The sequence below is a fragment of the Desmodus rotundus genome, chromosome 12 (assembly GCF_022682495.2).
Source record: "Desmodus rotundus isolate HL8 chromosome 12, HLdesRot8A.1, whole genome shotgun sequence".
Lineage (NCBI taxonomy): Eukaryota > Metazoa > Chordata > Mammalia > Chiroptera > Phyllostomidae > Desmodus > Desmodus rotundus.
Window position 1 is genome coordinate 51,578,737 of NC_071398.1, and position 16,152 is coordinate 51,594,888.

At 44.3% G+C, this 16,152-nt stretch overlaps 2 protein-coding genes across 3 annotated transcripts in view; both read left to right on the forward strand.

Annotated features, from left to right (window-relative positions):
- On the forward strand, window positions 1-13,030 carry LOC112313588 (zinc finger protein 814-like). Its single transcript, XM_045203421.2, has 3 exons — window positions 1-249; window positions 4,365-4,491; window positions 8,493-13,030. Exons 1-3 carry the CDS (start codon window positions 217-219, stop codon window positions 10,790-10,792), a joined length of 2,460 nt encoding a protein of 819 aa, XP_045059356.1. The 5' UTR covers window positions 1-216; the 3' UTR covers window positions 10,793-13,030.
- LOC112313573 (zinc finger protein 814) overlaps window positions 11,211-16,152 on the forward strand; it is a 21,047-nt gene continuing 16,105 nt past the window's right edge. For both annotated transcript variants that reach the window (XM_045203425.3, XM_045203422.2), the window contains exon 1: window positions 11,211-11,280. In XM_045203425.3, coding sequence (XP_045059360.2) covers window positions 11,270-11,280 — 11 coding nt within the window. In that variant the 5' untranslated portion in view covers window positions 11,211-11,269. The remainder of the gene's footprint in view (window positions 11,281-16,152) is intronic.

Below are 16,152 nucleotides of genomic sequence, written 5' to 3' on the forward strand. Positions count from 1 at the left end.
GGTTATTGCTGCTGTGAGCCAGGTTTACCTTTGGAGCCGCGGGGCTGGTTCTGAGGTGATAAAAACGGAGAGAGCGGGAAGGAGTCGTAGTCCCCACACAGACACGGGTGTGAGGCTCCCTAACGACCCCAGGGTGACCCACTCCGGTCGGGACAACGACTGCGGTGCCCGGCGCCCGCTCCTCTCCCGCTGCTCCCGCTCCGCGCACAGAGTCGGATGGCGGCGGCCGCACGGAGGTGCCCGGCTGAGGTTAGTGCGCGTCCCTTGCTCCCTCACCTGTCACCCCACCGAGCCCTGCAGCCTGGGTGCGGGCGCCCGTCGCGTCCTGCACCCCGGCCCCATGGACCGCGTTTAGGTGGCGGAATGCAGGTCCTCCTGCCGGTGCTGCTGTTTGGTCAGAAAGAGCAGGGTGCGGGATGAGGAGTTTTTCCTTGCTCTGCCCCAGATGAGGGTGCTGCGCACAGAAATACAAGTGAAGGAGGGAGGTGGTCACGTTAACTGTGTGGCAGGTGACGAAGGCTTCGATGGGACGAGTGGACTTGGTGATTCTGAAGGCAGAGGAGTGACCGAGGTGAGGTGACACCGAGGGCAAAGCTGCGTGTTGGCTAGGGCAGGGTCCCCCCGTGTGTGCGCTGTGCTGTGATGGGGTCTCAGGGGTCTCAGTCTTGCTGGTGGCTAAGGTCTGGGGCAAATGTGGTCATTTTTGAGTGTTACTGGGCCTGGCCTGGAGACATCTCCATGAAGACCATAGAGAGTTTCTCCTGTAACGTAAATGGTGCCGTGAATCGAATCAGAACTGGGGTTTTAAGGAAGGGAAACCGGAAAAGCCGGTGTCAACAAAAGAGACATTCAAACCTGTGCAAAATTGTTGGTGAGTTTGTTTGCTGCAAACTGACGGCAGGCAATCGCTGGGAAGCACAAATCTCCATGGATTAAGAAATGCCCCGGAGAGTAGCAGTTTAGCACCTCATTTAATACATTAGACTCAAAGGAGGAGACTTGAGGGTTGAAATCTGCTGGTATTAGATTAAGGAGGAAGGAGAAAGCGAAGCTGGAGGGAAGCCCCTGGGATTGGAAGAAAGGTAAAATGATAGACACTTCTTTTACATCCTTGGGTACATGACAGTTAACAGCCAACAATTAAAAAGATAACAAGAGCGGGTTGCGAACCAAAGGGCCAGTTCCTTCCCAGTCGCGGCACAGGAAAAGGAAGTTACCTTGACATTCCAGAGGTCTGTTATAAATGCAAAGGACAACAGTTAAAGTAAAGGTCAATTGACCTTTGTTAGGGAAAAATACTGGCCTAGAACATGGCTACCCTCCATGAACTGCTTAGTTAATAAATTTTAATTTCAGACCATCCTTTGTGGTTACTTTAGGTCTCTGAGTTTGTGAGGCTACATCGCAGTCCTCCCCTGAGCTTGTCAGGTTAATGTGTGGCCCCTTTTCTTCCACACCTGTACTCAAGCTGCCTGCCTGTCAACACCAGACTCACTAAGTAGAGACAGGGATTGAATCTTTATGATGCTTTATTCAGATGACTGGCTAACTGAAAAGACAGAGGGTTATGTACGCTAAAAGACCATCTTACATTTTCGTTCAAGCCAGCCTTTTGATAAGGAGAAAAAAATGTAGGTAAGGGATTTGGAATTCAGAAAAGAGGTTATCAGATAAAAAGCTGCAGTCTCTCAATTTCCCTCACCTCCTCTCATTGTTGACCTGTGATTCTTTATCTGTATCCTGGGCTGTGGGGTGCCTCTCCCTGGAACCCAGTGGCTCAGATACCTTTTCAGTTGCGCGGTCCTCCTGCTGTTACAGAGCTGGCCGAAACTGTAAGCCAGCAGACAGTGGCCTGTCTGTGTAGTGCCTTGGTAAAAGATCCACCAGTTAATGCTGGAAGGAGTGGATTTTTACTTACAACATTTCAACCTTGGGGGAGCTCAGAGACCCTTAGCTTGGAGCCCTCCTTTCCCACAAGACCCAGCACTTCCCATGCTCCCCACCAAGCTACTAGCCAAAAGCCCCAAAAGTTTCCCACATTCTTATTTTAAGTCCGGTGCGCAGTTTTCATTGTCTTTGCATTAAGGTCGCCATTCTTACGCAGCAGCTCTTTCCTTCAGGATGTGGAATATGTGTCCATTAGCCTCCGTGTAATAGTCCAAGAAAGCATGTGCCGTGTTTTTTTGGATCACAGTGAAACTCAGGAAAGGCAAATCTTAATAGTCAAGGTAGAAATCCAGGTGTTGCTTGTGGTCTCTTGGAGTCAGGGTGGATCATACCTTCAGTTCCTGAAGTTCCCCCATAGGAAGATTGTGTGGAGAGAGGACGTTGTGGCTGCTGAGGGTGAAACCAGAAGTCAACTGAGTCCGGGTAGTGCTGCCTTTCACTGCTCAGCCAAAAAAGCAGAGACAGGGGTTGGATTATAATTGTGCTTTTAGTAGTATCAGAGTAAGACAGGATAGTGAAAAGCCAGGAAAATTCCTGGGAGAGTGGAATGGGGAAACTGAGACTAGAAATTAAGGTGAAACTGAGAAACTTTCAGCCAGCTGGTGAAATGCAAGACCTATCTACCCTAAACAGGGACAATTCAGAGTAAATGGTTTATACCTCTCCTCCTTAACCAGAGAATACCTAACCTCCCTGGCTATAAACCACAGGCCTCAGGGGAAGAGAGGAAGAGGAATTCTAATGCAAATGGAGGGATAACAGCAGAAAAGGCAGCCAGCTTGGGAAGAAGCTACTGGCGACCCTTTCTGTTCCAGCTCCCCTTACTCCAGGAGATTCCCCCTCCCAAATTGTTACAATTCCCCTGTGTAAACTCACCTCTGAAAGGAAGGTGAATGTTAGGTTTTTTACCAGCCACCTTCTCAGACTGCTGGCCTCTGTCATTAATAAAAGCACAGTTATAATCCAATCCCTGTCCTGCTTTTTAGCTGACACGTGACAGACAGCAGGAGCCCTGGACTCGATAGTTCTCTGGTTTCAAGAGGCAGGCAGTCTGAGAAGGTGGCTGGTAAAAGCCTTAACATCCACTTTCCCTTGAGCTTTCTAGAAGCAAGTTTGCAAAGGGGAAATGTGGAAATTTGGGAGGGGGAAGTACCTAGGGGGAGCTTGGAAATGCCCTTTCCCTTGGGAGTAAGGGGAAAGGAAGCCGATGGGGGAGTCTTGCAGCTTCTTCCCAAGCTGGCTTCCTTTGTTCCCCTGTTATCTTTCCATTTATGTTCGTTTTCCTCTCTTCCCCAGACACCTCCTGTGGTTTATGGTTGGTGCCAGTGTATCTCACAACTATAATGAGAAGTGTCAACAAAAAAGTTCTGGTTCACTTTGTGGAATCTTAATAAAAGTCTTTATTACTGGTTCCTAGAACAAGATGGTCAGCCTCCACATTCCTGGTGGCCAGATGCTTCAGGGTCGGGCTGGGTTGAATGAGTCTTTGTTCTTGTTTAGTGGACTGTAATGAGATCTCAGCTAGAACATAAGGTTAAAAATAAACTTGATTAATTGGCTACAGAGTCTGTTAGTAGTTCTCTAAGGCTATAATGCTGAGAACACTGAGCAGGCCCTAAAAAGGATTTTATCTCTTATGTCCTAGACCAGGATGCTTTAAGCTATGTATTCTCTGGTTAGGGAGGAGAGGTAGAAACCATTTGCTCTCAAGTGTCCTTGGTTAGGGGACATAAGGTCTTGGTGATTCACCAGCTGGCTGCAAGGTGCTCACATTGTTTGGCTTTGTTTAACTTGTCTGAGATTCCCCATCCCACTCGCCCAGGAATTTTCCTAGCTTTTCACTATGCTGTCACAAGGGTTCAGCAAGTGCAGAACAGAGTGGAAAGGGGTCACGTTCTCCTGAAATTCACATGGGCTTTTTGGAGTCGAATACTGAAGCAAGGGCCAGATGTATAGAAGAGGCCTTCAAAGCAGCATCTCCACAAATGAGTACCTGTGGAATCAGTTGGGGACTAAAGGTGTCAGAGGGACAGTCTACAGAATAATGTGCTTATTGAGGAAAAGTGTGAGTTATGGTCCCAGGACCCTAGTGTTGGGCACTGAAGGGTGGAGCATGAGCCCATGTTTGGCTGTGTCTTGTCACAATCAGAGACCCCAAAGGGAATTAATGACAGGATGCATGGGACCCTACAAGCCAGGACCAGAACTGGATTACATCTCTGTGCCTCCCTGTCTGATGAGGCTGAGGGCTGAACATAATGAGTAAAAAGGGACCTGAGGATAGGGTGGGCATCAGTGGAATTCCTCTGAGGAGGCAGCTTTGGAGGAGGGTGGGTGTGGGACAGATGTGTGGGGAGGTGGGTTGTGGGTTCTCAGAGACAGAAAGCTCATGTTTTTTCCTGTCCCCGTGATAATAGGCCAGTGTGACCTTAGAGGATGTTGCCGTGCACTTCTCCGGGGAGGAATGGAGGCTGCTTGGTGAGGCTCAGAGACGCCTGTACCTCCGTGTGATGCTGGAGAACTTTTCACTTATATCCTCTCTGGGTAAGACCCACGGCCTCCCCGGTGACTTGGACTAGACTCTACTCCATCCACCCCAAGACCTTTCTCAGGGCTCAGGTGTGGACCACAGGCACTGCTTGCTGCCCCAGTTTTCCGGGGAGTTGCTGTACTGCTGGGGCTGAGTGTTTGCACTGCCTTCCCTCCCTGCAGTCCCAGTCCTGAACCCTTTTAGGGAAGGATTCAAGGTCAGCACTATTGCATTGAGCTTAGTGGATTCACAGTGCTTGCCCTCTCAGTGTCTGGGTTAATGTGTCCAGATCCACCTCACTTCTGCCTCCCAGGGTTTGAGTCCTTCTTTTAGCCATCATTTCCTCCTGGCTACCTGGGCCAGGAGTTGCAGATGTTGTCATGGTCGTTACTTAATCGAAGCACGGGCATCTTTTGAACACTCTCCTGTACAGTGTATAGTGTTTAAATCTGTTTTCCTTTATTTATTTTTATTATTTTTTAAAAAGATTTTATTTTTAGACCCTGGCTGGTGTGGCTCAGTGGATTGAGCACCTGCCTGCAAACTAAAGGGTTGCTGGTTAGATTCCCAGTCAGGGCACATGCCTGGGTTACTGGCATGATCCCCAGTAGGGGGTATGCGAGAGGCAACCACACATTGATGTTTCTCTCCCTCTCTCTCCCTCCCTTCCCCTCTCTCTAAAAATAAATAAATAAAGTCTTTAAAAAAGATTTTATTTTTAGAGAGAGGGGAAAGGAAAGAGAAAGAGGGAAACGTGTGGTGGCCTCTCATGCATCCCTCACTGGGGACCTGGCCTGCAACCCAGACATGTGCCCTGACTGGGAATCTAACCAGCGACCCCTTGCTTCTCAGGCTGGCACTCAATCCACTGAGCCACACCAGCCAGGCAGCCAGGGCTCTTCCCCCACCCCACCCCCTCACCCCAAAGATTTTATTTATTTACTTTAAGAGAGAAGGGAAGGGAGGGAAACATCAATGTGTGAGAAAGAAATCGATTGGTTGCCTCTTGCATGCCCCCAGCCTGGGACCTGGCCTACAACCCAGGCGAATGTCCCAACTAGGAATCTAACCAACAACCTTTCGGTTCGCGGGCAGTACTCAATCCACTGAGCCACTCCAGCCAGGGCAGAAATATTTCTTTTTCTTCAAAGTTTTGGAAGAGATTAAGAAGGATTAATATTAACCATTCTTTACATTTCATAGAATTTACCAGTGAATGTACCTTTTCTTTATTGGGAGATTTTTTTGATATTGATTTAATTTCCATACTGGTCAGATTTTCTGTTTCTTCGTAATTCAGTGTTGGTCAGTTGTATGTCTTCTGGGGTATCTGATTTCGGGGCCTGATTGCGTGGTAGTCTCCTGGGATCCTCTGTCTCTGTGCTGTCAGTTGTAGTTTGTCTTCTTTTATTTGTGAGTTAAAAATTTGCATCTTCCTTCCAGTCTAAGTTAACCTAGCTAAAGATTTGTCAATTGAATTAATATATTTCAAAAAGCCAGCTCTTAAACTTGTTGATGTTATTGTTTTTCTACTTTTTATTTTATTTATTTTTTCTCTGATCTTTGTTCTTTTTCTTTGTTCTGCTCTTTTACTAGTTCTTCAAGCTTTAAGTTTAGGTTATTTGGAATCCTTCTGTTTTCATAACAGTGGCATTTATAGCTCTGAATATTCCTCTTAGAATAACTTTTGCACATTCCATGTATTTTCATTCGTCTTATATTTAAAATTTTTTTTTTCTTTGGTGAGGAGTATGTTGTTTAATGTCCACATACTTGTGAATTTTTCAACTCTTTCTGTTAGTGATTACTGGTTTTATCCCTTGTTTTAGCAAAAGGTACTTGATGTGATTTTAGTCTTCCAAAATTTGTTAAGCCTTTTTTTGATGTAACATAAGATTTATGCCAGAGAATTTTTTATGTGTACTTGAGAAGGATGTGTATTGTGATGTAATAGGATGGAATGTTCTCTGTATGCCTGTTAGATCTGTTTGGACTGAAGTGTGAGTCAATTCAAATATATCTTTATGAAATTTTTGTTTAATTATCCCCTCATTGTTGAAAGGGGGATATTGTAGTTTTTTTTATTAATACTCTGTTGTGCCTTGGCTGGTGTAGCTCAGTGGACTGAGTGTGGGCCTGTGAACCAAAGGGTCGCTGGTTCAATTCCCAGTCAGGGCACATGCCTGGGTTGCATGCAGGCCAGGTCCCCAATTGGGGGCGTGTGTGGGGCAACCACACATTGATGTTTCTCTCCCTCACTTTCTCCTTCCCTTCCTCTCTCTCTAAACAATAAATAAATAATACATTAAAAAAAATACTCTGTTGCTGTTTTCCTGTATTCAGATATGGTAGTATTTGCGTAATACTTCAGATGCTCTGAAATGTGTTGCTCTGATATAAACATACAGTTATATGCTTCTGATGAAGTTACTCCATTTTTATTATGTAATGACCTATTTTGTCTCTTGTGATAGTTTTTCACATTAAGTCTATGTGGTGTAGCTAACCCTGCTCTCTTTTAATTTCCATTTGTGTGTAATATCTTTCAGTCCCTCACTTTCAGCCAATGTGTGTCTTTACTGCTGAAGTTACTCTATGGTAGGCAGGATATAGTTAGGTCTTATTTCTTTGTTTGTTTAATATTTATTTAGCCAGTTTCTTTTGATTGGAGAATTTTATTAGGATGTACTATTATCTTGTTTATTGTTATCTGACTGCTTGTAGTTTCTTTTTTCCTTTCTTATTTTTCTTTGTAATTTGATGATGTATGTTTTTATTTCTCTGTCTTTGTCTTTTGTCTATCAACTATACCTTTTTGCTTTGTGGTTTCCAGAGGCTTATCTAAAACTTCTTACACTTAAAATATTCTACTTTAAGCTGATAACAACTTCAGTTGCATGTAAAACCAATTCTCTTACACTCCCCCCATACACACACATTTTATGGTTTTGATGTCACAATTTATATTTTTATATTTGATAACCATTAACAAATTGGAGTATTCTGATTTGACTCTATACTTTCCTTTACCAGAGTATTTTATATTTACATGTTACTAATTTGTGTACTTTTATTTCAATTTGAACAACTCAATGGAGCATTTCTTGTAGGGTAGGGCGAGTAGTGATGAAGTCCCTCAGCTTTTCTTTGGGAAAGTATCTCCTCTTCGTTTCTGAAGGAGAGCTTTGCTAGTAAAGTATCTTGGCTTGCAGATATGTGGGAGAAACAGCGATCGGTCGGCTCATGTACACCCCCAGCTGGGGACCTGGCTTACAAACCAGGCACTGGAATCAAACCAGCACATTTCAGTTCACAGGCCAGTGTTCAATCCACTGAGCCATGTAAGCCAGGCCATTGGTTGTTTCTTGAATGTGCCCTGACCTAGGATCAAACTCACTTCATTGGCTCATGTGGACAATGCTCTAATCATCTGAGCTGCAAGGCCAGGGCTCCTATTCTAGCTTTGACACTTTGCTGACTTGTCATTTCTACTACTTATCATTTCCATTGTGGTTTCCAGCCCCAGGGATATTTCCATCTTTGTTGACCCCACATTTCACCCACTCTCTCATCCCTCTTTCTGTAATACTCCTAAACATTGGCACTCACGTATTGTGCTCTGAGTTGTTCACAAATCTATATATTGACCTTGTACAGCAGCTGATATCTTGCAATTGGATGGTAATGGACTTGCATGCATGCTTCTACCCAACCTCACGTCAGCAGTAGAGGCGGATGTGCAGGAAGCTGTTGGCAGAGGAAATACACTGTAAGCCCTGCCTCTCTTCTGTGTGTCATGCCCTGTCCAAGTATCCTTCCCCTGGAGAGGTTTCCATTATATTGTGACTTATAAGCCCAGTACCATACAACAGTGAGCCAGTTCAACTGAACATCTTGTTTTGAAAAAGAGTTTATGTATTCATGCCTACATGTGACATGAGAGTATGTGTCATGGGGTTCTCTCCTTTATAGTCAACAGGTACTTCTCCAGCATTTATTTATCTTTTTTGTTCAGGTTGCTGCTGTGAACCAGAGGATGTGGAAGCACTCACTGAATTGAATGTTTGTGTACGAGTGTCTCAGGCAAGGAATGCCAAGGCAGCTTCATCTTCCCAGAAGAGCCACCCCTGTGGGGCTTGTGGGACAGTTTTGAGAGACATTTTTAGCTTGTTTGAGCAACATGGAACACAACATAGCCCACCACTGCTGAGGTGTGGGGCATGTGCAAAACGATTTAATTTCAGCACAAAGTATTACCAGTACCAGGAGCAGCATATGGGACAGAAACCCTTCAGAAGTAGTGTGGACAGGGCCTCATTTGTATCAGAGAAGCCCTTTACTTGTGGCAAGGTTGAGAGGGACTACCTGTCCAGCTTGGGACATCAGCAGCAACAGGACACCCATAAAGCGCAGGAGCCAAACACAGGCACCCAGTGGGAAGCAACGTTACAAAATGGAAAAGGTCATCACACCTCAGAGGAAGGCAAGAAAGCCTTTAACCCTCAACACATACTTATTCAGGACCAGGCTGTCCACACTGGAAGACAGTGTTTTGTGTGCAGTGAATGTGGAGAAACATTCAGGTACAAATCCTCATTTGTCACGCACTGCAGAGGCCACACTGGAAAAAGCTTCAGTGTGCGTAGTGAAAGTGGGAAAGCCTCTGGTGAAGTCTCAGCCCTTCATCAGCATCAAAAAATTCATACAGGAGCAAGGCAGGACAGGTGCAGCAAGTGTGGAAAATCCTTAAGCCTCAAATCTGTTGTCATTCATTCACAGGGACGGGAAAATGCAGAAAACAATTACATGTGTAGTGAATGTACTCAGTCATTTAGTCACAGCTCAATGTTTGATCAGTCTCAGAGAGTTCACACTGGAGAAGAACCTTATGAATGCAGTGAATGTGGAAAATCTTTTAACAATAGGTGGAAACTGGTTCGACACCAGAAATCTCACACAGAAGAAAGGCCTTATGAGTGTAGCGAGTGTGGGAAATCCTTTAATGATAGGGGGAAACTTGTTCGACACCAGAGAACTCACACAGGAGAAAAGCCATATATGTGCAGTATGTGTGGGAAATCTTTTTATCGTCGTTGCAACCTTAAGTATCATGAGCGAAGCCACCTAGGAGAAAAGCCTTATGAGTGTGGTGAATGTGGGAAATCTTTTACCACTGGCTCTGCCCTCTATTGTCATCGGAGAGTTCACACAGGAGAAAGGCCTTATGAGTGCACTGAATGTGGGAAATCTTTTACCTGGATCTATGCCCTTCAGTGTCATCAGAGCGTTCACACAGGAGAAAAACCTTATGTGTGCAGTGAATGTGGGAAATCTTTTACCAGGATTTATAACTTTCGTTGTCATCAGAGACTTCACACTGGAGAAAGGCCTTATGAGTGCAGTGAATGTGGGAAGTCTTTTGCCTGGATCAAAAGCCTTCATTATCATCAGAGAGTTCATACAGGAAAAAGGCCTACTGAGTGCAGTGAATGTGGGAATTCTGCCTGCAACAAAAGCTTTTGTTATCATCAGAAAGTTAATAGAAGAGAAAGGCCTTATGAGTGCAGCGAGTGTGGGAAATCTTTTACCCAGAACCATAGCCTTCGCTGTCATCAAAGAATTCACACAGGGAAACGGCCTTATGCATGCAGTGAATGTGGGAAATCTTTTATCTCCCGCCAATACCTTCGTAATCATCAGAGAGTGCACACAGGAGAAAGGCCTTATGAGTGCAGTGAATGTGGGAAATCTTTTGCCCGTCGCAACACTCTCTCTTATCATCAGAGAGTTCATACAGGAACAAAGCCTTACGAATGCAGTCAATGTGGAAAATCTTTTGCCTCTAGTTCCACACTCCGTTGCCATGAGAGAGTTCACACAGGAGAAAGGCCTTATAAGTGCAGTGAATGTGAGAAATCTTTTACTACGAGCTCTGCCCTCCGTTATCATCAGCGAGGTCACACAGGAGAAAGGCCTTATGAGTGCAGCGAATGTGGAAAGTCATTTAGGGATAGTTCCCAATTCAGTCTACACTGGAGACGTCATACTGGGGAAAGGCCTTATGAGTGCAATGAATGTGGGAAATCTTTTATTAGTAATTCTAAACTTCATTATCATCAGAGATTTCACACAGGAGAAAGGCCTTATGAGTGCAGTAAATGTAAGAAATTTTTTATCAGTAGGTCTAAACTTCATTATCATCAGAGAGTTCACACTGGGGAAAGGCCATATAAGTGCAGTGAATGTGGGAAATCTTTCATCTATCGTTCTAAACTTCATAATCATCTGAGAATTCACACTAGAGAAAAGCCTTAAGTGTGCTGGCAATGTGCAGTTTTCTGTTCAGTGTAACAACCTGGAGGAAATTCTTTGAAGAGCCATCTGTCTGAATTGAAACTTTTACATGTGAATATGCACAGTGTGGAAATTTCCTGTCATTTTCAGTTATATGGGAAGTGTTTGTAAATATGTCGTACTTTCTGACTTGCCCGAGGCTCCTTCTAGGTTTATTGTGCAGCTGCATTCTGTGGCTATAGTCCTTTCACCTTTGCCACAGTGCAGGTCCACAGAGTTTGCATCATTCAACACCCTAATGTGCTCAGGGAAGCTGAACTCTGGTCTCATGAATGTTTTAGCAAAATGGAAATGACTGGAGTCCTCAAGAAGTCAGCTTTCTCTTTATTAGTAATTTGGATATGGACTGGGTCCTCTGCTGACCTAGAAAATGTTGTGAGTTCTGCACTCAAGCTTGCATAGAAGTGTCTACCTATTCCGGAGACGTATTCATCTCACATGATGTTTTGGTGAGATTTTTCAGCTTGTGAACTTGATACATGCCTTCTGCACATTGCTTTGGCTTGCACAATAATTCAGGCCTTCTTTTAATTTTTTAGGATTTATTTGATTTAGAGAAGGGGCAAGGAAGGGAGAAAGAGAGAGAGAGAACATTAATGTGAGAGAGAAACATTGATCAGTTGTCTCTTGCACACACCTGAATGGGGAACCCGCAACTTAGGCATGTGCCCTGACTGGGAATAGAACCTACCACCCTTCGCTTTCTGGGACAACACCTAACCAACTGAGCCACACTGGTCATGACCAGGCCTTAATGTTTAAGTTTTTCTTTAATTTTGGTTATTCTATTACAGGGTAGTTTATAAATTGATTCAGGCTCTAAAACCATGAAGAGGTGATCAATTTTTTTATGGTCTCAAATTTTCTCTGGTATGATGGCATAAAATAACTGGCTAGTTTTGACCAAATTTGCATGGCTGTCCACAGACTTCTAGAAAGGACTAAAGGCTTTCTGGTTTTTATTTGGATGCTATGAGTTTTAGGAGTCTTTGAGATGATCCTGAGGGAAAGGCAGGGATGAGAACCTCCAGTACTTATAAGAGTAGCCTGTTTTTTTTTTTCCCATACCCACAGCAGATGTCACAGATTCTACCAGCACTGTTGAGGGTATATCTTCCTCAGGTCTACAGAAAGTCACATGCCCTGACGTCCACAACTCATTGGGCTAGTAGGGTCACTGGTTGAAAAACTGGGTCCATGGAAAACCATAGTGCACAAACGGTGGCCTCTTAGGGATTGGAGGAGACTGCAGCCAGCTAGGTGGAATGTGCCTCTTCCAAACATACACCCAGAATTGCTTCTGTGACCCCGGCGGCATGATGAGTGTACACAGATGTGAGGAACGCTAGGCATTGTTATCTTGTGTACTTGACATCACTGAGAAAAAACAAAAGGTTCTGTGGATTCCCGTAGCCACTCAGTGACATCTGCTTCAAAGCCATTACTGCACAACAGGAAAGGAGAAGAGGTGGGTGGAGGGACCTGTACTCCAGGGTTGTGATTGTGGGTGCAGGCAGCATTCTTGTGGACTCTGGTGTAGATGTTCACTACTCACCACATTTGATGCCATCGAGGCAACTCTGAGCCCTAGAGGGCCTGAGGAAAGCGAGGGTGGACTCAGTGTAGGGTGATCAAGCCTATTTTCCAAAATGATTGTGATACAGTTTGTTGTTGTAATCTTGAGCCATTTTTTAAAATTTCACTACCAATTTATATGCACTACCTGCATATATATAAAATATACAATTTGATAAGTTTTGATGTAGGTATGAACCTATGAAACTATCATTGTAGTTCTCCACATCTGTCCTTCATTGCTCACCAGCTGCCACTGAGGCCAGGCAGACATCGCTAGGACACAAGAGCTTGTGGGGTCTATATAGAGTTTTATAGCTTATTTTCTGAAAAGAGTGGGAAACCTAGGTTTTATTTTGAACTGTTTTTAACATTTAGTAAGGAATAAGTGACAGGCGGTAAAACATATTGAAGTTTACAGTTTTGTTAAGTATAACCTGTGAACAGGTCATGCCCATGAGAATGAACATCTATCACTCACATATGTGCCTTGTGTTTTTTCTCTAATCCCTCCTCATAGCCTTCCCTGACATCACAGCAACCATTGATTTACTCTTTTTATAGATTAGATTGCATTTTCTGGACTTTTATATGGTTGTAATTAAAAAGTGTTTATTCTTTCTCCCTCCATCCCCTCATGCCTATTTTTTGAGACACTATTGTCTTATTTCTGAGTAATATTTTGCTTTCTGGATATATACCACTATCCATTCATCTGTTTGGGGCAATTGCAAATAAAACTGATCTGGATATTTTTACAATTAAAAATGTTAATTGATTTTAGAGAGAGAAAAACATCAATTGGTTGCCTCGCATATGCGCCGCAGCCGGGCTTGAACTGGCACATCCCTGCCAGTAATTCATATCATCAGTCTTTAATGTTAGCCCTTCTAGTAACTGTGTAGTGCTATCTTGGTGTGGTTTTAATCACACTTGCCTAGGGATTAGTGATTTTGACCTTTTTTTCTTTAAATCCACCCAAGATTATGTTTATTGATTTTAGAGAGATTGGAAAGGAGATAGAGAGAAACATCAATTGCTTGCCTCCCTTATACGCCCCAACCTGGGATCAAACCCACAACCTACATATGTGCCCTGACTGCGAATCCAGCGTGCATCTTTTTGTTGTACGGGATGATGCTCCAATTAACTGAGCTGTTTTTCATGTGATTAGTTGCTACCAGTGTATCTTCAGTACAATATCTCTCTGTATCGTTTGGCTTTTTTCCTTTGTAAGTTATGATATTTCCCTTATTTACAAAGAAGATCTCAAAACAACAACCACATGTTAGAATTTAACTAAATCTTATACAGCATCAATATCACTTTTCTGTTTGGTGTATTGTTTTTTGTTTTTAATTTTCAGTCAGGGGAAGAGAGAGAGAAACATCTGTCATTTGCCTCTCTCACCCCCCCAGCTGGGGACCTGGCTTGCAACCCAGGCATGTGTCCTGACCTGGAATAGAACTGGTGACCTTTCTGTTTGCAGGCCAGCACTCAAGTCACTGAGCCACACGACCCAGGGCTTCGTTCATTGTTTTTAAATTTTCTTATTTTCCCCACACTTTTTGTGCTATGTACAATGTCATGGCCATAAACACCCTACAAGCTTAGATTTTAGCCTGCATACTTACAGTTTTCATCACATAAGTCCAGGCTTCTAGTAATATGATAAATCTGACCCTGCTTTTTAGTGTTCACCAAAAGTGTAAGTTCTCCCACTATGAAAGTGATGTGTTCAGAGGAGCTGAAAAATTCTACTGTGTCCCATGGTGTTAGCCCAAAAGTTAAAGTAAGTGCCCGCAGGAGGAGACTGAAATTGCCAGGCAGACGACAAGTGGGGCTGCCAATTGGCTGGAGGTTACAGAGGCTCCACAGTCTGGAGACAAGAATCCAGAGTACCTGGATGGAGAGAGCTGTAAACACCTGGGGTCATGGGGACTCCCCGTGGCCTCACCTAAGTATCAGGGCACACACACGCTTTGTTTTGAGTTGCTGCCTCCAGCGCCACCCATACCTTTTATGAGTTCCACCTTCTGAACACTCAAAGTGATTTTTATCTTTTTCTCTCCGTGGATCTCCAGATGTTTACTTTCTGTGCATTTTATCACAACTCAAGGCCACTTTTCCAGATCCCCTGATCCCAGGAAGATGCACTGGGCACTGGGGTCATTGCTGGTCTCTTCTGTCCCCAGTGGGGTCCCTGAGGAGGACAGACCTTGGAGCAGCCAGAGAGAATTCTCTGGGCACCCCGTGTGGGAACCAAAGACCCACTGTGCCTGTGACGTGAGGGCCACCACCCAGAAGGGACACCTGGAGGGGGTTGCACCCTGCAGATCTGATTTGGGAGGGACCTTCCTGGCCAAGGTCTCTGTTCTCCCTCTGGAGGCTGATCTCCCACTGCTCGATTCTAAGGTGATACACAGCCAGATCGCATCGGGATGTGCAAAAGTCAGACCAAACCCTCAGTGATTCAGTTTCCAAAATGTTAAGGCAGAAAATGTCACTGCAGATTGATGAACTAAAGTGTCACTTTATTGTCCTAAGAAAAAACATAGGAACATAAATGAATGCCGCACATGTCAACAGTCTATGCATGTGCACAAAGTAAAACACTTGCAAACATTTTCTCTAAGATGTACAATGCTTAGAGGTGCTTTTCATGTTCCATGTTTATAAAGAAGTAGTAATCCATTAATAAACAGTAGAATGTGGGCATCCTATACTTTTAACTTTTTTCTCGTTAACAACATGCCCTGCTGAACTTGCAACCTCAGTTGTGAAATTTTGCAGCTGTATAGGAGACTCAGGTTAATCACATGGATCTCTGGTGACCTGTTCACAGGAACCAGAGCAAGAGATGGAGGTGTCTCAAAACACTGACTCAGACCCTGCCCGGAAAGTAAGTGGACAGGTTTGGGACTGAGAAGTTGCATTTCTTTCTTTTTAAAAGGTTTTATTTATTTTTAGAAAGGGGAAGGGAGGGAGAGAAACATCAGCGTGTGGTTGCCTCTTGTGTGCCCCCTACTGGGGACCTGGCCCACAACCCAGGCATGTGCAAAGGAGTTGACCTGGTGACCCCTTGGTTCCCAGGCCAGTACTCAATCCACTGAACCACACCAGCCAGGGTTCAACTAGACTTTTACAAGTGAGGCAACTCCTTACACTATAGGCAGTCCAATCATTTTCTTGCTTTGCTTTCCTTCTGCCCAACAAAAGCCTGTCCTCGGGTCTGGTTCGGTGCTGCCTGATTGGAATTGACTTTTGCTCAAATCCTTCAAAGTTTATCTTTAAAGAGAACAGATCTCACCCTGCTCCCTCTTGCCTCTGGAAAAAAAGTACCTACAGGGTTCATCCTTCTCAATGGTGTTCTTAGAAAGGAGGCCTTCCTGACCTCTGCCCTCCCGTTACACCCCACCGCCTATTGCTGAGTTGGTGTTTGAAGTTTGGTCTCTGCCATCAGGTATCTGATGGTGACTGTTGAGCAAATACAAACGAAATCTTTTCTTAGCTCAGAAGTCCTCACTACAAGGGTAGTAGAGAAACAGTTTTATTATTAGATAACCATTAAACCACAGTTTGTTCTGCATCACTAAGAAAATTGCAAAGATAGACGAACCTCTTTCCTCAATACAGGTGCAACCGCAGGGCAACCAAGTCCCCACTCCCACTGCCTGCCACCACTCAGCCATAACGCAGAGACAGGGATTGGATTGCAATTGCATTTTTATTAATGACAGAGGCCA

What these genes read in the sequence shown, in the direction of transcription:
- LOC112313588 (XM_045203421.2), top strand. Translation starts at nt 217, where the DNA reads ATGGCGGCGGCCGCACGGAGGTGCCCGGCTGAG. An exon ending in CACGGAGGTGCCCGGCTGAG is followed by an intron (nt 250 to 4,364) that starts GTTAGTGCGCGT and finishes CCGTGATAATAG; the next exon opens with GCCAGTGTGACCTTAGAGGA. An exon ending in TTCACTTATATCCTCTCTGG is followed by an intron (nt 4,492 to 8,492) that starts GTAAGACCCACG and finishes TTTTTTGTTCAG; the next exon opens with GTTGCTGCTGTGAACCAGAG.